The 26,188-nt window shown below is 43.0% G+C and overlaps 1 protein-coding gene across 2 annotated transcripts in view; it reads right to left on the bottom strand.

The window, feature by feature from the left end:
- Positions 1-26,188, bottom strand: part of DCLK1 (doublecortin like kinase 1) — a 335,163-nt gene that overhangs the window by 154,715 nt on the left and 154,260 nt on the right. For both annotated transcript variants that reach the window (XM_061133010.1, XM_061133012.1), the window contains exon 4: positions 967-1,066. In XM_061133010.1, coding sequence (XP_060988993.1) covers positions 967-1,066 — 100 coding nt within the window. The remainder of the gene's footprint in view (positions 1-966; positions 1,067-26,188) is intronic.

Genomic DNA, 26,188 nt, shown 5'->3' with positions numbered 1-26,188 from the left:
TATTCTTATCCCTCCCTATACACCTGAAGTCATTTTAAAATGATGAAATAACTGTAATGTGTTTAAATGCATGTACCTGATATGCATATGTACATATAATATAGACAGTCTATGTGAATGTACATCAGCCATATTTGGAGTTCCAGTATTTCCCACCCACTTGGTCAAAAGCTCATTAATTTATCTGCATTTATCTAAGCAAGAAATTCATTATCACTTCAAAAAGTATTTCCAAGTAGCAACAATCTGAACTAACAATAAATATGTACTATGTCCCTAATTAAATCAGAAGTCATATGACTTAGGAAAGGTCTCTCTGTTCAGGGCAATCATCTTTCCTGTGATGCTGTTAAGATTCTGAGATGATTTATGGTATCAGAAAACACCATTCTTGAAGTTACAACCTTTCACATTCATTTCCTAAGATGTATCGTTCCCTCTTTATCAGCGGTTCCTTCTCTATGCTCTTTTCTTTTTTGATCCTTCACAGATCCAAACGACACACAAATTCTGACGTATTTAAAGGAAAGGGACACAAGACCATCTTTCTCAGGACCTACAGGAGAAAGGAGGCCATGTGAAAGCTGAGTCGAGACACATGCTCAATAACTTTACTATAACATACCTTTCATCTCTGAGTTTTGATAAAAATACGTAATTAAAAACGTAGACATCGGCACCATGATTTTTCTATAGAACACCAATGTAGTTAACAAAACGGTTATAAATTAGCCACTGGTAATTTACTCTTCTAAACGATTTAACCTTCCCAATGATCATTTCATCTGTTTTCTATATTAAAAAAATATCAAAGAAATTCGAGATATGGAAAAGCCATGTTGGCTGAGGATCTGAAACTGATTTGGTAGCTTTTGAGTTGACATAATCTTGGCCCGAGTGCAGCTCATTTTGGAAAGCTGCCTCAAATTTCCCCTGGTTTTGAACTTTTTTTTTTTGTTTCCTTACCACTTTCATCTAGCAAGAAATCATCCTGGTAACGGAACTTCTCCGGTCCACATGCAATAAAAATGTCATCGTCACCAAAAAAGTCCTGAAGGCACATCACCTACAAGAGAAAAGCATGGCACTCAGCAAGGGGTCAGCAGAACAGCAATCACAGCAAAGCATCCCCGCCAGCGGACATCTGCATCAGCCCCTTCCCGTCTAATGGCATCAACAGGGCCGCTCCTCCCGAGGAATTTCAAAGGGAGGTTTTTCAGCATCTGTTACTAGTAAGAAACATGTTCCGTTTCAGTGGTGCAGGAAGGCAGGATAAGGTACATAGAACCGGTAACTGTCACATTTATGACTTAATATATCAATAGGCTAGGAGGTAAGAGCCCTTTATTTTCACAAGAGACTGGACACAGCAACTTGTAGAAAAGGAGTGCTCCTTCACTCCTCTGATTGCAACCATCCTGGAGAGCAGTAAAAGTCAGCGCCTGGTTTTAGCAACAAATGTGTTTTCTTGTAACTGATGCCATAGTTACATGATGATGGTCGCTGGGGCAACGACTAGAGGAAAAATATTTGTACCTTAACTGGAATAGAACAATCTCCTTTAGACCCTGTCTGTGCTGTGCTAAGTCGTGCCCGACTCTTTGCGACCCTATGGACTGTAGCCCACCAGGCTCTGTCCACGGGGTTCTCCAGGCAAGAATACTGGCCTGGATTGTCATTTCCTCCTCCAGGGGATCATTCTGACCCAGGGATCAAATCTGCGTCTTCTGCATTGGCAGTAGACTTCTTTTATCACTGAGCCACCTGGGAAGCCCAAAATCGCTTCCACCTCTATCTAAAACAAAAATGGTACCCTTCACAAAAGTAACAATAGGAAAAGTCAGTTATTTCAGAGATTTAGCTACAGAGACGAAGCAACTGCATCCCTCATCTCAAGCTAAGCTGAACTTTAACACTCACATGATTCCCTAGCTTGTGGTCGCACAAAGGGAAAGTTTTAAAACAACCTTTTGATATTTTATTCAACTTCTTCTCCAACATGAACTTTGAAGGCTAAATGCCGCTTTTCAAGTAAATGTAGTCCAGATGAATAATTCTGAGCTTACTGCTCTCTCTCTGAAGATGTGGATGTGCAGTATAATATTTTTGCTGTTGTTATTCACAGTATGTATAATGCTAATAGAAGGCACCGGAAATGCTTCTGATTTCTATCTATTTTCAATATTCTTTGACCACTTGGAGCAGATTGTAAAGTGGTCACATGAAGGCACCATTCAGACCTGCGTGAAATAGACTTTCGTATTTATTTATTGCATTTTCCCTTGGATATTTGAGGATCAGAGACAAGCCTTCCTGTGTCTGATGTGTGAGATGTTTTTGGTCTGTGCTTCCTGTGAACCCCTCCTTTATGTACTGGTACTTCATCTGCAGGGTACTGCTGGGGTTCTGGGGTTCTGCTCCTTGTCAGTTCAACCTGTAACGTGACCCTGACAAGTCAGATGCTGGAGCACTTGCAGAAGTAAGGTGGGAAAGGATAGCATCGTTTAGAGCCCGAGATGCAATGCTGTGGAGGCATCAGATAGTTTTTCTCCAATAATCCCTCATTCTCAAACAACTACTTGGACAGAGTGAAGTCAGAAAAACAAATACCATATATTAACACATACACGTGGAGTCTAGAAAAATGGTACAGATGAACCTATTTGCACAGCAGGAACAGAGATACAGATGTGAAGAACAAACACGTGGATGCCAAGTGGGGAAGGGAGGTGGATTAGCAGATTGAGATGGACATACATACACCATTGTTACTACGTGTAAAACAGACAACTAATGTACAGCACAGGGTGCTCTACTCGGCGTTCTGCGACCCAAATGGAACGGGAGTCAGAAAAACGGGGGAAACAGACATACAGACAGCTGATTCTGGAGAAGGAAATGGCAGCCCACTCCAGGATTCTGGCCTGGAAAGTTCCTTGGACAGAGGAGCCTGGAAGGCTACAGTCCATGGGAGTCGCAAAGAGATGCAACTGAGTACACACAAACACACACAGCTGATTCACTTTGCTGCAGAGCAGAAACTAACACACACAGTAAAGCAGCTGTCCTCCTGTAAAAGTCAAAAACAACAAAATCCCCACAAACCACCACTTGGCTGAGGTCTGCAGAACGATCCTTCTCTCACAGTTTGATAGCAAGCATTAAGTGTGAGCGAGGGACATTCGTGGTGGTCAGTGCTTATTCTGTCTCTAAAAGCTTGAAAACACAGGTGACTTAAGAGGGACACTGTAATCATCCAGGAAGATGAACCGAAGGTCTTCAACACTCAGAAGCTTTGATTGTCTACTTGGGTTAATAACAGGCCTTTTGAATTGAGAACCCGCTCTCTGTTTCATTCCTCTCTCTCTCTGTCAGATTCCAACCATGACTCTCTTCATTTGTATCTTCATGACACAGCACCCCAGCATCGTGACCTCAGCTTTCCTGATCATCGTGGGAGTCATCACAACCAACCCTGCCCAGGCCGTCGTCACTTTAGTCACATAAGTCCATACTGTGCCGACTATCTGTCCATTAGCATATAGCACACAGGCATATAAAAATGAGTAAGAATGGGAAACCACGTCTTATTCAGGCAAATATATGAACAATTAAGTCTAAAAAGCAGTATTTCCCAAAGTGAGAATGATTAATAGAATTTGTGCCCCAAAGGGTCCTATGGCCAAAGGGATTGGGAAAATATTTCTCCAATATAAACAGATTTCTTTATTTCGTGCTGTGTCATTTCAGTCCTGTTTGACTCTTTGCGACCCTATGGACTGTAGCCTGCCAGGCTCCTCTGTCCATGGGATTCTCCAGGCAAGAACACTGGAGTGGGTTGCCATTCCCTTCTCCAGGGGGTCTTCTCGACCCAAGGATCGAACCCGTGTCTTTTACATCTCCTGCATTGGCAGGTGAGTTACCACTAGCGCCACCTGGGTTTGTTTCTTTCTGATCTTCTCAAGACCCTTAATGTGCTAAGTACATTGCAACTCCAAAGAGGAGATGCAAAAATATAGTGTTTCCCAGACTTACTTGATTCTGGAACTCTCCTCACCAGCATGGTATGCTCTCCATTGGATAGGTTCCCTTTGGTACTATGCTGACAGCCGTTAAGTGAAGAGAATTTTAAATTCATTCAAACATTTAAGCTGGACCTACTCTGTGCCAGGCTCTATGCCAAACATTATGATGACAAAGCTCTGTTGGATGAAAAATACTGTTTTCCAAAAGAAAAAAAATGCCCTTTCTTTCCACATATTCCCATCATTTGCATTTCAGAATGTCAGTTGGCCAACCAGATCACCTCTATCTACCAGTGGCTACTTTATGCCACTGCTAAGGGAACAGATAACTATCAAAACTATAATGTGTTATGAGCAGGTTGCCAGCCAGCTCCCATCCATCATATCCGGATGACCATCCTCCCAGCCCAAGACTCAGAGAATAGAGCAACAGTGAGACAAACTGGATGGTTTAAGGAGAACTGTGTTCCAAGTGGGAACTGAAACATGATGAACTTTTGATGCTGTTTCCAACTCCAGGACTCCAAGAACATAAAACAAACACAGTGATGGCTTTGGAAAAGTAACTGTCATCACTCAGCACACACAAAAAAAGAAGACAGGGAGAAGAAGTCCTTTCAATGCCAAGCAACATGTATCCATTTACCTCTCAATCTTCAGTGAATGAAATCAAAGAATTTGTTCAACTGTCAGGAACTGTGATGTTTTCTATGCTCTCTGCTCTGGCATCATTTATCCATTTCCCTGCTTACAAAACTCCCACCCAGAGAAGGTGGGTAGGGTCAGTAGATCAAGTTCAAATTTAGAAAACTGCTCCCTGTTAGAAGCCTTGGTAAAAGAGTTGATAGCAAAGGAGGCTTAAACACAAGGTTACAATAAAGATGGATTTAGGATAATCTATGCACTTTGTCTCTGTTCTCTCGATCATTGAGCTGGAGGCAGCTACAAATGTATTCTATCCCATCTAACAATAGAGGATAACAGAGGAAGATTTATAATCTTTTTCTCTAGGCCAATATACTTGGAGATTTTCCCTTTAGGCATTATAGTATTTTCTGACATCAAAGGATTAGAAAAGATAGAGAAATGTAAAACCAATATTGTGTGTATGATACATCTATGCAATGTTATTCCTTCTTAAGTCTGAGGTTATCAAAAGTCAGTGTGGTAACCATTTTTGAGAAACAAGTTCCATTTATGGATTAAAACAAAACAACATTCCTTGCTACAAAGAGAGAGTGACAGTTGACATTCTCTTCTGTGAAATCTCTGGTCAACAGGTATCAGGTATTGGAAGCATCCATCAAGACTGGGTCCAAGAAAGATGCAAAGGCAGAGAGATGATGTTTGAGAAAAGAAAGTCCAGCCTGTCCCTGTTCACCATCACTCCTGCCTCCAGAAGAGGTGGTACAGTCAGTGCCCATCTACCTCTGTGGTCTCCATGGCCACAGATGCTGCCCCAGCACCATCTCCCAGACCCAGGCCTTCCCTACCCCTCCTCAGCACCCCCATCACCACCTCAGTCCACAGTTTCGCCTCCTACCTGTGGACCACGGTTTTTCTCACTCCCACCTCCTTTCTCTCCCATTGATCCTACTTAATTCTCTTAATCTCTTTCTTCTTAGCAAACTTTCAGTCTCTCTCTCCATGGCTCACACAAACACCTATGACTTATCATCACATTGAGTTCATCTTTGAGTGTGGCATTCCAGAATCCTCAAAATCTGCTCTGAACCTAGCTTTCAAGTCCATGGTAGCTTTAGCCAGGAGATGCTGCCTGATACTCAATAAGCGTTGATATGGATAGATGGATAGATGGATGGATGGAAGGTTGGATGGATGGTTGGATGGATGGATGGATAGATGGATGGGTGGATGGGTAGATGGGTGTATGGGTGGTTGGGTGGTTGGGTAGATGGGTGGATGGGTGGATGGGTGGGTGGATGGTTGGATGGATGGTTGGATGGATGGATGGATAGATGAATGGTTGGATGGATGGATGGTTGGATGGCTGGCTGGCTGGCTGGATGGTTGGATGGATGGATGGATGGATGGATGGATGGATGGTTGGGTGGGTGGATGGATGGATGGATGGATGGATGGATGGATGGATGAATGGATGGATGGATGAATGGTTGGATGGATGGATGGTTGGATGGATGGGTGGATGGATGGATGGGTGGATGGCTGGCTGGCTGGCTGGTTGGCTGGATGGTTGGATGGATGGGTGGATGGATGGGTGGATGGATGGGTGGATGGCTGGGTGGATGGGTGGGTGGATGGATGGATGGTTGGATGGATGGTTGGATGGATGGATGGATGGATGGTTGGATGGGTGGATGGTTGGATGGATGGATGGTTGGGTGGATGGGTGGATGGGTGGATGGGTGGATGGGTGGATGGATGGGTGGATGGGTGGATGGGTGGGTGGATGGGTGGATGGGTGGATGGATGGGTGGATGGGTGGATGGATGGATGGTTGGATGGATGGATGGATGGATGGTTGGATGGGTGGATGGTTGGATGGATGGATGGTTGGGTGGATGGGTGGATGGGTGGATGGGTGGATGGGTGGATGGGTGGGTGGATGGGTGGATGGGTGGATGGATGGGTGGATGGGTGGATGGGTGGATGGGTGGGTGGATGGGTGGATGGGTGGGTGGGTGGGTGGATGGGTGGATGGATGGGTGGATGGGTGGATGGGTGGATGGGTGGATGGATGGATGGGTGGATGGGTGGATGGATGGGTGGATGGGTGGATGGATGGGTGGATGGTTGGATGGATGGATGGTTGGGTGGATGGGTGGATGGGTGGATGGGTGGGTGGATGGGTGGATGGGTGGATGGGTGGGTGGGTGGGTGGATGGGTGGATGGGTGGGTGGGTGGGTGGATGGGTGGATGGATGGGTGGATGGGTGGATGGGTGGATGGGTGGATGGGTGGATGGATGGATGGGTGGATGGGTGGATGGATGGGTGGATGGGTGGATGGATGGTTGGTTGGATGGATAAATGGATGGATTAATTTAAGTACTATGCTCTAACAGGAAACATGTTCCAATTTATCTGCTTTACCTAGTTTCCTTGGAAAGGACTTCTTCTATCTTATGTGTGTGTGACTTTGGAACAAATTTTTTTCCTATTAGGTATCCCCTCCTACTAACTCTTTGACTACTCAAATCCTTTCTATGACTCACAGCTCCACTGAAGATCTAAGCCTTACCTTCTCTCTACACTCCAACCCAAAGTGACTCACCCCTGCTCTGAACCCCTAGTCATCACTCCATAAGCGTTCTCTGGACACCACTGTGCGAGGCCTTGAGGACAGGACTGCCTTCAGCCTTCACCTCTTCATTTCCAGCACTTACAGGCACAGACTGGCACTCCAAGGAACTCCTAACACACTGCAGTGAATCAGAAATTCAGCAGAGGGGAACCTGCAGCGCCTTCCAGCGGTTTGTCGTGCGTCTGGAGGCAGGTGGCTGGGGTGCGTCTCCTGCTCCGCCATGACCACTGACCCAAGCAAGTCAGGAAACCCCTGTTTGTAAAGATCCTAAACTCTGGGCAGAGATGGTTCCTCACTGAGTGCGATTCTGTGGCCCAACAGGGACGTCCACTCTGGGACAATTCTCCAAGAGCACAGCCCGGTCGTCAAAGCCCGGGGTTCCACGTTAACCCAGCTCTGCCCCTCAGACGTTCATCTCTTCATGCCTCCGTTTATTGTTTTGGTTGTTTTAAGAATTCCACTGCGACCCTCAATACATTTAAGCTATTTTCATTAGCCCAAATACAGTTTTCCTTCCAAATAAGCACAAATCAAATGCATAGCTAATATAAACAAATAAATAAACTTTAAAAATGCAGCAGATAGCTCCCAGGCACAACAGGCTTCTATTGTAAAAGTAGATTTGGGTCAAAGGTAGCATATGGGTGCCCCATCTCACTTTGGGTCTAGGGGGTCCTAGGGGTCAATCGTTTTGGGGCAAAGCACACTTTTAAAAATATATATTTACTTAAGGTCTTAGTTGCAACACGTGGGATCTGTAGTTGTGGCATGTGGGATCTTTTCAGTTGGGCCAGGTGGGATCTAGTTCCTGACCGGGGATCAAAGCTGGGTTCCCCGCATTGGGAGCCTGCAGTCTTAGCCACCGGACTGTCAGGGAAGTCCCCGAAGCACTTTGAATTAGCATCAGGGAGCCGATAGGAAGCTGGCTGCAGTTGCTGACAACAAGTTGGGTTCATGCCCCAGGTTTCCACTGAAATGATGCTGTGAAAGTCACCTGCAAGTATGTTCACCTGCGACCACGCGGATATATAGTTCTATGAACCACTGTCTTAATCAGGGACTCTTGGGGCCAAATTTTAGTTTTGTGGGAGCTGGAGATGTGTGTTCCTCTGAGAAAAGCGCCCTCTGTCAAAATGTCCCTACACTAGAAAACACATTATATGCATACAGTATGCAATTCATAAAGGAGGTAATCAGCTTATGGCACAAGGTGCCATCAATCAATTTTCAGTTCTTACCTAATGCTTTGGTTATTATAAGTGTACATGTTGTTGTTCAGTTGCTGAGTTGCACCCGACTCTTTGAGACCCCATGGCCTGCAGCACGCCAGGCTTCCCTGTCCTTCTCTATCTCCTGGAGTTCATTCAAAATCGGCCATGTCCATTGAGTCGGTGATGCCATCCAACCATCTCATCCCCTGTTGCCCCCTTCTCCTCCTGCCCTCAATCTTTCCCAGCATCAGAGTCTGACCCCATAGTTGGCTCGCATTAGGTGGAAAATCCAATCCCAAATATTGCATCTAAGTTTATCCCTGGGGATGATTAGCATAATATCATATCCATATCTCAAAAAACATGGATGATTGTAACTGCCAGATATGCTGGAAAAAAGCCTTTGAATGATGGTCATGATATGTAGATTCTGGGCACAGATTTGAGGTAGTCGAATAGACTTGGACCACTTACCTAAATTCTCTTGCGTATCAGTTTCTCTAATGGGTCTATGTTTTACCATAGTTGATATGTGATGAAGATATAAAGAAAAGATGTGTGTGTGAGAGAGCAACAAGAACCTTTCTATATACATTATTATACTTAATATTCAATATACATTATTACATTTAAGCCCCTCTGCTATGGAGACAGACTATGAGACAATAGTTGGATGCTATTTGGAGAAAGAAATGGCAACCCACTCCAGTATTCTTGCTTGGGAAATCCCCTGAACAGAAGAGCCTGGCAGGCTACAGTCCATGGGACCGCAGAGTTGGACAAGAAAGAGCAACTGACCACACACACACACACAGTATCCATACCTTACACATTTAGAAAAACTTAGCCAAATTAAACAGAAGATCAATAGGAATTTGAAACTAGGTCAGTCAGAATTCAAAGGCAGGCTTTTACCTGCCAAGTTTCAGGAAAAGAAGACTATTCAAGTGCATAGAAACATATACCCTTGCATTCATGTATTATAAATTACAGCTGATAAAACCACTCAGTTATCCTATAGTGTATAATGAAAAGTTACCTAATAAAATTATTAAAGCAAGTTGAAATTTTTTCTTTGACTCAAGGAAAACATATTCAGTTTTCTGACATTCTTTATGTGAAATCTGAAATCATATCTTTCCCATTAACTTGCCATCATGCACTCCCATCACAGGGGACCAAGCTGCTTGTGGGGGAAAAAAAAAAAAAAACACTGAAGAAAATACTGACTTCCTCCCCTCTGAGCTTCCGGTTTGAATTGCTCTGCAAGGGCAAGGATTCAAACAAAGGCAATAAAAGCATCTGCTAGTTACACATTTCCAAAGCAGGACTGTGGAATCCACTTCCCCTCACTGGAATGAGATCTCCATGGTGACGCTGACATCACCAGGTTGGGCAAGATTCTCAGCAGCGCTTGTGTGATGAGATTTTCTTAACAAGAGCACCCTCTAGCAACAAAATAAGGGATATCTCTGCAGCATGGTCTTCCTTGTTTGAAGCCACACCAGCTTGTGTTAGACACACTAAAATATTTCACCGCCACCTATTTAGTATATTTTAAGTGAAATTACAAACAACCACAAAAATAAAAGCCAAGAAATTCAGTCCATTTATTGGCATTACTGATTATGGCCTATCCTTTCTGTTTTAATATTATTTTCCAAAAAAAATATTTATAATTCCTCATTCCTCTTGATACCAGTTAAAGAGCATAGCTTTAAAGGTTCTGTTGACCATGCTCTGATGAGGTAATCTTTACCAAAAGGAATGCTTATACTTAAGAAAAAAAAAAAGTTCAGTCACCTGTATCTAAGGTACCAGAAGCAACAATTTCCTTTCTACACAATTCACAATGTGACCAATATAATTAGCTCTCAGTGAAAATATGGCACACAAAGGCCTCCTCCTCCTGCCAAAACTTAACTTTGAGGAGGTTTCTCTTCCAACTTCATTCCATACTTGGCTTCTTTCCTCATGACTTAGTATTGTTACGCCACATGCGTTGTAAGTCAACCTTTGTGAATTTCCCTGTTCTTTAAATCATGCAATTCCATACATTTATGGCTCTAAAATATGTCTACAATTCGTTTATCTCCAGCTATTAAGAATATGTTAGGTATCGTCCCTTTACCACCTTCTCATTTCTTTGATGAGAAACTTAATGCAAATCGCAATTTATTTTACAATTGCTCCTCTTGCTAGAAATTTCTAAAAAAGAAAAATATTTTCAAGAAACTCTGATTCTTCCCTAGAAAAAAATATAGTCAATAAGAAAAGCAATAAATTACTCTAATAAGAGTAAGATAATATCAAACAGAGATAAGGAAAGATCCTCAAACTGCTTTCTACAAGCTTAAAGAAATGGGGGGAAAAAAACACATTCTCTTTTGAAATGCAAGCAATTTAATTTTCTGGGTCAACCAGAAAAAATCCCAAGAGTTAAGGAATGGAAAGTCCATGTATTCCTTGAGTGTGTTCTCAGACTTTGGCTCACATGGACATCTTGTGATGGACAGAGGAGCCTCTCTGAGGGAGGAGGGCATTCTTCATCCATGGTCACCATCTAAATTATCTATCTTTCATTACTTATCCTGTTTTGCTTTGTTTAATATTAACATCTCTTCTTCTTTTTTTAGTTATAAAATGACCATCTAATACCTCCTTGGACTGCAAGGAGATCAAACCAGTCAATCTTAAAGGAAATCAACCCTGAACATTCACTGGAAGGACTGATGCTGAAGCTCTAATACTCTGGCCACCTGATGCAAAGAACTGACTCATTGGAAAAAACCCTGATGCTCGGAAGGATTAAAGACAAAAGGAGAACGAGGTAGCAGAGGAAGAGATGGTTAGATAGCAACCCTGACTCAGTGGACATGAATCTGAGCAAACTCTGGGAGATAGTGGAGGTCAGGGGATCCTGGTATGCTGTAGTCCATGGGGTCACAAAGAGTCAGACTGAACAATAAGAACCCAGGGATGACCAGGTGCACTGGCTCTGCCACCTAACAGATGTGTGACCATGGGCAGCTACTGAATATCCTCGAGCCTCAGTTTCTTCATCTGTAAGATGGGGCTGTCAGCACTGGGCACCATGCCTGGCCCACAGGAGTGCACAGGGGCTGAGCAGCTGCTCCTGTCAGTGCTGGCAATGGTGAGACAGAGGAGGTCTCTGAGCAGGTGTCCTGCTGAGGAATCTGGGGCTGTCTCTTAAGAACAGAATACTGGAACCTTTGAACAGCTGGGAGAGAGGCGTGGAGAACAGCGCTGACCCTGGAGCTTTCAATTCTGCCCTCTTGACAAGTTAATGCAACCTCAATCCCATTGCTCTGTCTGCTTTCTCCCATGAGACATCGCTCCTGTTGACTACCACATCTTTATAATAGCTTACTCTGGGGGTGTCTTGGCTCAGGGGTAAAGAATCCACCTGCCAATGCAAGAGACATGGGTTCGATCCCTGTTTGGGGAAGATCCCACATGCTGTGAAGCAACTCCGCCTGTGGGCCACAACTACTGATCCTGCGCTCTAGAGTTTAGAAGCTGCAACTACTGAGCCCACGTGCAGCAACTACTGAAGCCTGTGCCTGCCCGGAGCCCTTCCTCTGCAAAAAGAAGCCACCGCAAGGAGAAGCCCATGCGGCACAACTAGGGGACAGCCCTAGTTGCTAGTTTCCTCGTTGTTAGTTCTCTAGCAGCCCCTACTCGCCACAACTAGAGAAAGCCCACGCAGCAATGAAGACGCAGAGCGGCCAAAAATATATTAACTGGAAAAAAAAATTAGTAGCTTACTGTACTTGCCACCAGCTTCCCAGGTGGTGCCAGTGGTAAAGAACTTGCCTGCCAATGCAGGAGACATAAAGAGATGCGGGTTTGACCCCTGAGTTGTGAAGATTTCCTGGAAGAGGAAATGACAACCCACTCCAGTATTCTTGCCTGGAGGATGCCACAGACAGGGGAGACTGGAGGGCTACGGTCCAGAGGGTCACAAAGAGACGCGACTGAAGCGACCCAGCATGCACGCAGGCACTTGCCACTCCACTTAAGGAGTGGAAGCACAGTCCAAGAAAAGTGGAAATGTTACACAGTTCTCTCTTTAAAGAGGGTACAGATAATCTCTGATCTGAGCTCAGAAGCAAACGTATCACCCAACCTCAGATGGCTGCTCCTGTCTATGTCCACTCAGATCTATACGCTGAAATCCTAACCCGAAGGTGATGGTATTGGGGCGCAGGGCCTCTGGGACGTGATGAGGTCATGGATTAGGGTCCTTATAAAAGAAGCCTGAGAAGGTTCCTTCGCCCCTTCTACCGGGTGAGGTTACAGCAAAAAGACGGCCATCGAGGCTCTCACCAGATTCTCGACCCTGGATCCCTCAGCCTCTAGGACTGTAAGAAGCAAAATTTCTGTTGTTTATGACCCACCCCAACTGCAGTATCTTGTTACAGCAGCCCTAACGGGCTAAGACAATGGATGTTCAAGCTGAGGGCTGCCATGCCCCAAAACTGGCTTATAGGACCAGCCTTATTATTCAAGTCATTCTTTTCAGGGCGAGCAAAAGGGTTCAACTTAATATGCTGTCACTCAGAGGATCCTCCAAAAGATCCATGTAAATAGGCAGTGGAGACTGTGACTCAGTTTCTAATTAGGCAGAAACATTGACTGTGATCATTGGAAAAATAAGAAATAAAATCATTATGTGATACACGAAGCCAATGAATGCAGAGATCTTCAAAGCAGATGAGGAATAACAATCCCCAAGAGGAAAATGTGGCTGCAACAGTTAATACTTAGTCATCTGCTTAACGTCTGAACAGAGGTGCAGGCATAATGGGAGCTTCAAACCAGTCGGAAAAACACTTCAAGCTCTCACTGTCAAGGCTGAGAGGGGCTCCAGTTGCTCTTGGTGAGAGTCACAACACAGGTCCAGCCTGGCTTTGGTAGGGAACACAGATGACGGCAGGGCTTCCCTGGTGGCTCAGTGGTAAAGAATCCGCTTGCCATGCAGGAGACACAGGTTCGATCGGCGGGTCAGGAAGATCCCTGAGAGAAGGGCATGGCAATCTGCTCCAGTATTCTTTCCTGGAGAATCCCATGGACAGAGAAGCCTGGTGGGCTACAGTTCAAAGTGTCAGACAGGACTTAGCGACTAACACTTTCAATTAAAAAAAACATCTGTAACACCACATAAACCAACAAAAGGCTCCTCTGGGTTGGATTCAGTCCACACAACTTTTGATCTAGAAATGTCCACATAAAGCTCCTTGACAATAATTACACCGTGAAAAAAGATTTACAAAAGTGTGCTCCTTCATCTGAGTTTATTCAATGCACTTGTGTCTGTGGTCCAGCATGGTCACCGTTTGCGAACGTCCAGATGAAGGCCAAAGAAGTGATGTTCTGAGATGCTTCCACTAAACGTTCAGAAGCCTGGGAAATACCACAAACAGGGTGCATCTGAGGCAAGTGAAACTTAAGGACAAAGGAAAGGTGTCACTGAAAAGGTAACTTAATATGTTTTGTGGAGTAATTCCTGGTGAGCAGGTAAATTAAGAAGCTTAAGATTGCAAAGGTCGGGCTTCAAATCCAGAGGACCAAACCCAGTCCACAAAACCTGTGCTAGGCAGCACCCTCAGATGTAGCTTCTCTGGGTCAGGAGTTTAAAATGTACTTAAAGCACTCAGCTGCTGTCTTGCAATTTTATTGACTCTTTTAACTCATCGTGCACATAGCCAATGAACTGGTGCTGTGACTCTCCCTCTCGACCGTGCAGAAGGAGCCCAAAATCAGTGCAAGGCCTGAGACGCACGAGGCCCCGAAGAGAGTCGTAACTAACATCATTACATCGAGTCCCCAAAAGTGCCCTTTGGTAAAACCTGATTTTTTTTAAAAGGTATACAAGAAAATCACAATCCAAAGAACTGGTTTTTGAGGGTTAAAACAGACTCCTCCTTTTACATTCTTGTGCACTGGCTTGTCACTTGGGGTTGCAGGCAAAAAAACCGATATTCCCAAACTCATGAAAGCACGCTTTGCCAAGAAAATTTGTAAATTGCTTGACATTAAACTATAGAGTTGGTTGCTTTCAATCTATTTCTAGTTTTAATATACTTGTCTACATTTACAGATTGACATTAAAAGAGATTTTTTTATATATGTTTCAAATTAGTCTCAAGTAAACAATTTTTCCCCAAATGATGACAGTCCCATAAATCTGAGATCTAAAACGACTGTTACTATCACCACCACCATCATCTGCCCCATGACCATTAACACCATGGTCATCATCACCAATGGTACCACCATCACCACTTCCACAGTGGGAGTGCCCCTAAAATATCACAAAATTTTAAAATTTGTCTCCTGACAGTGGTCAGTGTTCTACATGGTGGATGCTTCACTTCAGTTCAGCTCAGTCGCTCAGTTGTGTCTGACTCTTTGTGACCCCATGAACCACAGCACGCCAGGCCTCCCTGTCCATCACCAACTCCCGGAGTCCACCCAAGTCCATGTCCATCGAGTCAGTGATGCCATCCAACCATCTCATCCTCTGTCATCCCCTTCTCCTCCTGCCCTCAATCTTTTCCAGTATCAGGGCCTTTTCAAACGAGTCAGCTCTTCCCATCAGGTGGCCAAAGTCTTGGAGTTTCAGCTTCACCATCAGTCCTTCCAATGAACACCCAGGACTGATCTCCTTCAGGATGAACTGGTTGGATCTCCTTGCAGTCCAAGGGACTCGCAAGAGTCTTCTCCAACACCACAGTTCAAAGCATCAATTCTTCGGTGCTCAGCTTTCTTCACAGTCCAACTCTCACATCCATACATGACCACTGGAAAAACCATAGCCTTGAATAGACAGACCTTTGTTGACAAAGTAATGTCTCTGCTTTTTAATATGCTGTCTAGGTTGGTCATAACTTTCCTTCCAAGGAGTAAGCATCTTTTAATTTCATGGCTGCAATCACTATCTGCAGTGATTTTGGAGCCCAGAAAAATAAAGTCCGACACTGTTTCCACTGTCTCCCCATCTATTTGCCATGAAGTGATGGGACTGGATGCCATGATCTTAATTTTCTGAATGTTGAGCTTTAAGCCAACTTTTTCACTCTCCTCTTTCACTTTCATCAAGAGGCTCTTTAGTTCCTCTTCACTTTCTGCCATAAGGGTGGTGTCATCTGCATATTGAGGTTATTGATATTTCTCCCGGCAATCTTGATTCCAGCGTGTGCTTCCTCCAGCCCAGCATTTCTCATGATGTACTCTGCATATAAGTTAAATAAGCAGGGTGACCATATACAGCCTTGACGTACTCCTTTTCCTACTTGGAACCAGTCTATTGTTCCATGTCCATTTCTAACTGTTGCTTCCTGTCCTGACCTGCATACAGGTTTCTCAAGAGGCAGGTCAGGTCATCTGGTATTTCCAACTCTTTCAGAATTTTACACAGTTTATTGTAATCCAGACAGGCAAAGGCTCTGGTGGATGCTTAACCACTTCTAATTGAGTATAATGATTCTAGTAATATTTAATCCAAATGCAACTGAAAATTACATTCAAAAATTATTATACAAATTACTTTCACTGTACCCCAACTCAAATGCAGCTAAGATAAACATTTATATCAAAAATATAAAGTCTGTCCAATAGGAGGGATTTCCCTGGCAGTCCAGTGGTTAAGACCTTGCCTTCCAGTGCAGGGTGTGCAGGGTGGATCCCTGGTAGAAGAGCTAAGATCCCACAGCCAAAAAACCCACAACATAAACCAGAAACAACCCTGTAACAAACTCAATAGAGAGACATTAAAAATGGTCCACATTAAAAAAATTTTTTTAAATATTATTGGAGAAAAATACTTATTCTTCCAAAAATATATTTGATAACTGTTTTTTTAAAATATTTAATGAAAAAAATCTCTGGAATTATTTGAATAATAATACTGTTTTGCATAACTGTATTGCAATCTAAGTAAAATGGACAAAAGGCTGAAAAAGATGGCAAGAGTAAGACAAAGAACTTTATAGTCCAAAATGAAATCTTGGTCTCAAAACATTATGTTTTTATAAATAAATGCTGATATAAGTATACAACTATGAACACGTACTTGAAAATGTTCCATATTCAGTGGCCATCAAAAAATTTAGACATGGAGACCAAAACACTCTTCGCCAAAATTTCTTGTCTTCATCCTATACTATGTATATTAGAGCTTTTATAATTCTTTTTTATCTACGTACAGAGTTGGGTGGATAACATGGAACTGGCTGCCATTTCCCTACAACATGTGAGTGATTTCAAATGCCTACAGAGGCCCGGAAGGTAACAAACAGTGAAGTGGGCCAAGCACCATTAAACCCAGTGCAGATGGGGTGAAACGTGGCAGTTAACACAGGCAGTCAAGAGGAAGTTATGATAAATACAACTGTAATAAACCGCAACCTCTCCCCCCCCAAAGGGGGTGCCTACTAACACTTGTCCTGTAGGAAGGTTCCCCCAGTTATGGATAAACTGATTGATTTCCTAAGAGAAAGTGAAATCAGGTTTTTATCTGAAAGTTCCCAATTTTAAAACGTCGGCAATAAATTCATTTTTTAATTAAAAAACACCATACATTTCACATAAAACACACCTGTGTCCTGGACTCAACCCACAGGCAAACAGTTTTCAGTCTCTGGGAGAGAATACCACACTCAGAGGCCATTCGCTGTGGTTAACGTGCACAGGGCCAGTCCCTACGGCTGTGCCAAAGGTCCAGGGAGGCCACCAGGCTTCCTGCCACACTCCAACTCCTGAAATTTCCAAAGACAGGGTAGCCTGCACGCAAGACCCACCACTTCTAGAACTTAAGAGCCCATGAAAAACCCAATACGATCAATCTTGTGTGCGCTTGTGTGCGCGGGCACACATGTGGGTGTATCTTCATGTGCTTATCACTCTGGTGTGCTGCGAAAATGGTGGATTTCCCAACTGAGATTGTTTTTTGAGTCCTTCCTCTCATCCCCATCCTTGATCATGACTTTCTTTTCCCCCTTCCTGAGAGAGAAGAGGAGAGAAACAGATGATGCAGAGAATCGATAACAGGAAATTACAGAGCAAACGTTATGAGCTCAGTAGAGATGTAACACAAATCCCTTCGATAAAGACCAGAAGCATATTGCCTCACTCTCCAGCTCCTTAAGTGTTCCCCTGGTTACAAGGGCTGATCATGGTTTGAAAAGCTGCCGGCTTCACCTTCCAAGGGAAAGGTCTCTCTTAAAACTCAGAATCAATCATAGGCAGTGATTTCTTTTTTTGGTCACATCTGCTCTGCCCAAATGTGAAAATAACCAAGGCGATTAAAAACTACTAGAAATGTTAGCTCTCATTGGAAGGAAGCAGAGTAAATAAAACTCAGCCATCAGGGGAAATAGATTTGAGGTCTAAGATATCAAAGTGAGAGGATAAAAATCAAAGCTTTTCACAAGTCATTTGTAATGGCTGCTTTTTTTATTTATTGGATATTTCACAAGTGAGGAGTAAGTTGACATGATTCTTCTTTCTTTCAAAAACCAGTCTTATGGTATGATCTTTTCTCACAAGGTCATGATTAGCTTATGTCGTTTAGTTGCTAGTCATGTCCAACTCTTTGCGACCCCACAGACTGTAGCCTGCCAGGCTCCTCTGTTCATGGAATTCTCCAGGCAAGAATACTGGAGTGAGTGGCCATTTCCTCCTCCAAGGGATCTTCCCAACTCAGGGATCGAACCCACGTCTCCTGCATAGGCAGGTGTCTTCTCTACCACTGAGACACCAAGGAAGCCCATGATTCTCTCTGAATGTCCCTAATATCATAGAAAGGATCGGTCCCTTTATCCAGGGAACATCTACAAAGGACCGGTTTACATAAATGCACTGAGGACACTTTCAATGTTTGGATAGGACATGTTTTTGTCTACACATTTATGGTCTCATTTTCATTTCACAAAACACCAGTACAAAACATCATATAACAGAAGCTTTAGATGGGTTATGAAAAGTTTGAAGAGCAGGTCTGGAGTCAGAGAACATCAGTTTTAAAACTCAATTCCATTAATTAACTAGCTGGGTGACCTGGGTCGATTACTCAACATTTAGATACCTCCTTTTCTTCATAGAATGAAAATACTATTGCATCCATCTCCCAGAATGGTGGAAATAATTTGATAAAAATAATGTATGGACATGTGTCAGGCAGAACAAGTGTTTAGCAAAAGGCAAATGACTGTATGCATCCCTTAAGTTAATGCTGGTGAAGCATAAACTTCAAAGATTATGCTCAGAAATGCCAATGATCAAGGCATAGAAGGCGAGATACATCATAAGTTTCCAATCTGTCTATCCCTTGTACTATTTTCATACTGAAAATTATTCCACCTAATGGCTGTCAGACTTCAGGCAACTGCAAGGCATTAGAACTGCAATCAACACTAACTCAAGTACATGAAAATAAGATTTACTTTCCATCTGTTTATCATCCAGTTTTCTTTCACATGTGAAGAATACAGTGCAGCAACTATACAAGCTATCTCCTCACAGCCCCTAAAAATCACGTTCTTTTGAAACACCTTACAAGTAGACGAATGAACATTCTCCCTATGCCAAAACATTTGTCCACATCAATCATAACTTCCTGATGTTACAGGAAATGAAATTGAAGCGTGAACTACCACAATGAGCAGTTCTCAGAAACATAAAAAAGGTATAACCATTCACCGTAAACCTCCACATTGAGGTTCTCTCCCTGTCTGTCATTTAAACAACCTAAAGTTTCCAAATCCGCCTCTAATATTTGGTATCATCAGATATAAATGAGGTTAAAATGACCAGATGCGACAGCTATGCTTATAAAATGAATTTAAACAAAACCACCGCTATAATTCAATTTCTAAAGTCACGGAGCCACAGACGTCTTGCATTATGTGTAGTACTATACTGCCCTTCCGTGTTCAAACACAAGAACTGTTATTCAAAGCTGATTCACTCTGCCCTACAGTCGTAACTAACACATTGCCTCCTCCAGAGGATATTCCTGACCCAGGGATTGAACCCGCGTCCTCTGTATTGCAAGTGGTCTCCTGCATTGCAGGCAGATTGCTTACCGCTGGGCCACCAGGGAAGCCCATAAAACAACTATTCTCTAATAAAAATTAATTTAAAAAAGAAAGATGTGAAACTATCAAAAAATTCTGAGCTTGAGAAATGTCTGTGAACCTGTACAGTGAACAGATTAGTTATCTTACTTTTTCAAACAATGTTATTGACCTAGTTCTGGCTGTGTGGGGTCTTCGTTGCTGCGGGGGCTTTTCTCGAGTCGTGGGGAGCGGACACTACTCTCGAGCTGTGATGTGTGGGCTTCTCATTGCGGTGGCTTCTGCTGTTGTGGCGCACGGGCTCTAGGGCACTTGGGCTCCAGCAGTTGTGGCTTCCAGGCTCCAGGACTCTGGCAAAATAGTTGTGGCTCATGGGATCAGTGGCTCTGTGGCATCTTCCCGAATCAGGGATGGAACCCTTGTCTCCTGCACTGGCCACCAGGGAATCACCAGTCATCTTATTTTTTTGCAGTATCTCCGTGGAGGGTGTTGTTATGATTTGAACCCTGCACCCTTCCACTGCTCCCCCCAACCCCAATTCACACATTGAAATCCAAATCCCAGTAGCTGAGAGTATGAATGACCCTGTTAGGAAATAGGGTGACTGCAGATGCAATTAGTTAAGATAAAGTCATTTAGAGGAAAATGGGCTTCTAATCCAAGGTGACTGTTGGCCCTCTAAAAAGGGGGAATATGGACGCACACATCCACACAGGAAGGACGGCATGTGAAGATGAAGGCAAAGATCAGAGTGATGCTTCTATAAGCCGAGGAATGGCAATGTCTCAGGCAGGTGACCAGAAGCTAGGGGAGAGGGAGGGGACAGAGTCTCCGTCACAGCCCTCAGAAGCAACCGCCCCTGGTGACACCTTCATCTCAGACTCAGGCCTCCAGAATCATGAGACAATACCTTTCTGTTGTTTAAGCCCTCAGTTCACCACACTTTGTTATGATGGCCCTGGCAAACCAATACAGGTACATATCTCTCATGCACGCAAAAATACAGAATAACATACACATTTTCCACAGAACACAATCATCTCACTTTAACTAAAAGGATAAGAAGAAAGGTGTGAAACATACCAGATTACTATTAAACCTAGAGGGTTGTTTTTTTTTTTTTTTTGCATTTAATTTATTTTACTTGGAGGATAACTGCTTTAACAACATTGTGTTGGTTTCTGCCAGGCATCAACAGGAATCAATCATAGGTATGCATACGTCCCCTCTCTCTGAAACCTCCCTTCCACCTCCCACCCCATCCGACCCCTCTAGGTTGTCACAGAACGCCGGCCTGAGCTCCCTGCATCATACAGCAAATTCCCACTGCCCATCTATTTTAGATATGGTAAAGTATATGTTTCCATGCTACTCTCTCAACGTGCCCCACTCTCTCCTTCCCCCACTGTGTCCACCAGTCTTTTCTCTATGTCTGCGACTCCACTGTTGCCCCGCAAATAGGTTCATCTATGAATAAATTCCATATATATATGCATTACTCTACAATATTTGGGTTTTTTCTCTTTCTGACTTACTTCACTCTGTACAATAGGCTCTAGGTTCATCCACCTCATTAGAACTGACTCAAATGTGTTCCGTTTTATGGCCAAGTAATATTCCATTGTATATATGTACCACATCTTTAGCCATTCCTCTGATCAGAGACATTCAGGTTGCTTCCAAGTCCTGACTATTGTAAGTAGTATTGCAATGATTCTTTTAATCTTGACTGTAAATTGCTCTCAGTGGGATCTTAATGCCCCTGAGAGCCAGTTTTATCTACTCTAAAATGAGAGATTATACTAAATGAGCCAAAGCAGTGCCTCTTCTGGCTCCTTTGTTTCATGATTTACAAAGGGACACAGGCAAACTAAGGAGGCAAATGTTTCCGGCAAGCCTCCTAAGCCTGAGGTCCTAACGTAAAAGGCATCTTGACTTTCACTGTTAGGATAGTGGGGGACAGATATGATTGATTGTACAAATTATTAGGTGCCCTTACTGGATGTTTTGGTAGACTGAAAACCACGTTTTTCCCATGTTTTGTCAATGGGAAGACTGAGATGGTCAAGAATTGATTTTAAGCTAAAATGTTAAAAGGTTATTACTAAATTTTTGGTGTGTTCTAGTCAATGATAATGTTAAAACTTCAGTGCTCTAGACTGTTTGTAGAACCACGAAACAGTTCAATTATTGCTGCACCACTATAGCAAGTTGGGAACAAAAACATTTAGTCTAGACAAAAAAATACTTCTAGAGCCAGGACACAATGATCACTGTTGTATTACCAACTGAAACTTGGGAAAAACAATGTTTTGCAATTAAAAGTACTCCTTAAAATGTAGTAAAATTGTCTGTATTAAATGATAACAAGATAATTGGGAATAACTGTGAATTAGTAGGGCTCATTTTCTGTGCAAAACTTTTAAAATTTTTCTTTGCCACACCATGCAGCATGTGGGATCTTATTTCCCTGACCAGGCGTCGAACCTGTGCCCCTTGCATTGGAAGTGCAAAGTCTTAACCACTGGACTGCCAGGGAAATCCTGTGCAGAACTTCAGGAAATGAATTAAATCCAGAAGATAGGGAGGTATATGCAGAAGGTATTCAAAGGGGATGTGCCATGAAGTGCCAGGTTTGGAGAATTTGTAACATAGGGTTGTGAGCAGGAAAAAAAGGAAACAATTTTCACTCAGAATAATGCTAAAAAAAAAAAACTCCAGGAGCAAACATTTCATGAAAGAGGAAAAGAACGTGTCAATTGTCTGGATGAACAATTTAAAAATTCACAGACAATGCCAGGGTCTTAAAGCCCTTCACCGCCCTTTCCTATTTGGCAGGCTCCCTTTGTTCCCTAAATCTTTGCCTTCTTGAAGCCATCCAATATTGCCAGCCAGATTACATTGGGGTAGGTGGCAAGAAATACTTTCAAATCTTCACAAGTAACTTGATAGAACATATTTTTAAATTTGCCTGCATCTGAGTTTTTCTACACATATGAAAATCTCAGCAGCAAAATAAACATTCCTGGAAGCTCTGACTTCAACAGGGCTCATAAACTGAGATTCACAGGCCAGACCTGACCCTGTTGCCTGTTTTCGCACAGCCCGTGAGCTAAGAATGGCTTTCACATTTGAAAACTCACTGGAGAAAAACCAGAAGAATAACATTTGGTGTCAAATGAAACTGATATGAAATACATATTTCAGTGTCCATGAATAAAGTTTTATTGAAACAGGGATCACACATTTTGGGATGGTCTATGGTGGCTTGGGGCTTCCCAGGTGGCTCAGTGATAAAGAATCTGCCTGCCAATGCAGGAGATGCAAGAGACATGGGTTTGATTACTGGGTCAGAAAGATCCCCTAAAGAAGGAAATGGCAACCAGCTCCAGTGTTTTTGCCTGGAGAATCCGATGGACAGAGAAGCCTGGCGGGTTATAGTCCATGGGGTCACAAAGGGTCAGACAGGACTGAGCAACTGAGTACACACACACACACACACACACACACACACACACACACACACACACACACACACACACGGTGGCTTTAGCACTACGATGGCAGAGACAGTATGTGTGACAACGCCTAACACATTTTCTCTCTGACCCTTTTCAGTTAAAGCTTGCTGATCTCTGATTTAAGTCTTAATGTGAGTTGCTCTGACACGAAATCAACACACTGGAAGACACTGTTTCTAGGTCACCAGTGCAGTTTAACTCTTCAAAGCCTACAGTCCTGTGTCAACAGGCAGGTACTTCACAAACGTGTCATTGGTGATGCTTATTTTTTAAAACAGTAAATACACACAACTGTTCCTCTGCAAGCACGATAGAAATCTTCCTATACATGCGGACAGCTCGGTCCTCTGTTCAGACCAACGGTCCAGTCGAGGCGGGCAATGACCATCTGGATCCATATGACCAGTCTACGCAAACGCCCATCTCCACCCTTTCTCTGTTCTGACTCCAACTGAGCTGAATTCACAGGAGCGTCAGGAACGTCTGTTCTGCGTACACACGGCCTTCATTCCATCTGACACTGATACGCTCTTTTTCAGCCAAATTTTACTCGTTTGAGTAAGTGACGTTTCCACGTTTAAAAATATTTACTTTTTAAAAGGGATCTCAGTTTACCCGCTGCTCTAAAAGCACAGAAAGAGAGAAAAAAAAATCATATTCAGTGAAACTTAGATACGTCCTCCCATGAAGGAAAGTTCATTTGGAATCAGCTAAGGGCTAGTTCAGGACCATCTGCTCTCTCTCTTTTTCCAAGACTGACTGGAAACCACTGAGAATCAACCCACACTTAGTCCCTCTGTTTTCATGGCCCCATCTGCAGGCAGGGGGTTGGGAAGGAGCTTACTTTTTCTTTCTGTCTCTCTCTTGTTAAAACTGTCTTATGCACTGTGACCGACATGGATGAAGGATGCACCTGCTGTATCAGTAAGCAAAGGATCTTGGGGGCATCAACCCATCAGCCCCTTGCAGCCACCCCGGCTGTGCACCCAGAAGGGATTCAGGATGGAGAAAAACAGGACACTGGCCCCAGACAGCTGAAAGTGAAAGTGAAGTCGCTCAGTCATGTCCAACTCTTTGCGACCCCATGAACTGTAGACTACCAGGCTCTTCCATCCATGGGATTTTCCAGGCAAGAGTACTGGAGTGGGTTCCAGACAGCTGAGGTGCACATCAAAGGAATGATTTCAATAAGCCCAGACTCTCGCATCTTCCCATACATAGAAAAGTGCTAAATTCATTGACTTGAGTTGTCTAGATTTTCTTTAACAGTAATCTTTCCATGTTTGATGTTCAGACTACCCGGGTTTTGTTGAAAAAACTCCTATATATCCTAGGTCCTTCCTTACCTCTTCAGAGCTATCCACGAGGCTGTCTTCCCAGCTTAAATCTTCAAAAAGTGCACAGAATAAAATGAATTCTCAACTTTTACGTTGCATGTATTTTTTTCAGTCTGCGCTGACCTTAAAAATATTCTTCAGGGCCATATAAAAGAAAGAATGACCAAAAGATGAAAAAAACAAGGACAACAGGAAACTGTAAATGATTTGAATTTCTCATTTCAAAGAGAAAGGACCACAGGGCAAATTTATAGATGTTTGAAATAATATCATAGAACTGAGGAAAACTTTGTTTTTTTTCAATACAGATGTGAGAAAGACAGAGCTCAAAGTGAGGGGACAATTTAAACATGAATATAACAACTTTCTGAAAATACAATTCATTACAAACCTGAAATTGCTTCAAACTCACTAGGGTGGCTATTTTTTCAAGAAACACCAACAGAGAATAACACGTGTTGGTGAAGATGTAGGGAAGCTGGAAGCCTACAACACTAGTAGAATATGAAATAGTACAGTCATTGTGGAAAACAATATGGATGGTTCCTCAAAAAATTAAACACAGAGTTACCATATAATCCAGCGATTTCACTTTGGGGTATACGGTCAAAAGAAGCAAAGCAAAGATTTGAAAGGGTATTTGTATACCCACGTTCACAGTAGCATTATTCACAATAGCCAAAAGGTGGACTCCACCCAAGTGTCAATCAAAGAAGGAGTGATAGAATCAATGTTGTCTAGACACACATGGAATATTATTCAGTCTTAAGGAAAGAAATTCTGACCCAGGCTACATGGATGAAACTTGAAGACATTAAGCTAAGGAAAATTGTCAAGGTTTTGTAAGTTTTTCAGAAAAATATAGTTGTGGGGGGTGGAATGAAACTTCTTCACTTAAATCTCAAAATTGAAACCACTCTTTCTTCTAAGCCATCAGGCAATAAATTTGATAGGGTAGGAGTCCAGGGGTCCAACAGGGAATGGAGGACCCTGAGGCCCCTAAAAGAGTTTCTCCCTAGGCATTAAAAAATTTCACCCATGGCCCCAGCCAGAAATTAGTTGTTGAGAATAACATCAGATGAGAATAACCCACAGCTCCCTCATTTGACACCATCTGCTTTGGTGAACCAGGCCTTTAATGGTATTTGCATTTTTTTCCGAAAGGTAGGATTTTCCTAGAAAATCTTGCTTCTAATATTTTGCCAAAAACAAAAACAGTTAATTTCCTAGATATTCAGGGGGAGAATGAGCAGAGCAGGAAAGCAGGAAGAACAGCCTCATTTCAGGGTCACTGTCAGATGTCAGAACAGAACAGAACTGAGATGGGACAACACGGGGACCTCTGAGGCCACGGGAATGATCCCACCAGGAAAGGGCCTTCAGAAGAACAGAGCAACAAGTTGCCTTCTTATGAAGGTCAAGTCCTTGATAAAGAAGAGCAAATACCCCAGGAACACACTCAGCTCAGTTTAACAACAAAAAAAAGGATCAAATCCAGCTGTCAGCATCATGTGGCTCAAAGGACGAACTGAAGCTACAAGATTTCCATTCCTGCTCAGCCCATTAGGCATCCGGAGCTCATCAGCTTTAAAAAAATTTACTGAAGTATAGTTGACTTATAGTGTTTTGTTAATTCATCCTGTACAGGAAAGTGATTCAGTTATATGGCTTTCCTGATGGCTCAGAATAAAAAGAAACTACGTGCAA

This window comes from Dama dama, chromosome 30 (assembly GCF_033118175.1).
Source record: "Dama dama isolate Ldn47 chromosome 30, ASM3311817v1, whole genome shotgun sequence".
In the NCBI taxonomy this organism is placed as follows: domain Eukaryota; kingdom Metazoa; phylum Chordata; class Mammalia; order Artiodactyla; family Cervidae; genus Dama; species Dama dama.
This window is presented reverse-complemented; position numbering and strand designations above follow the sequence as displayed.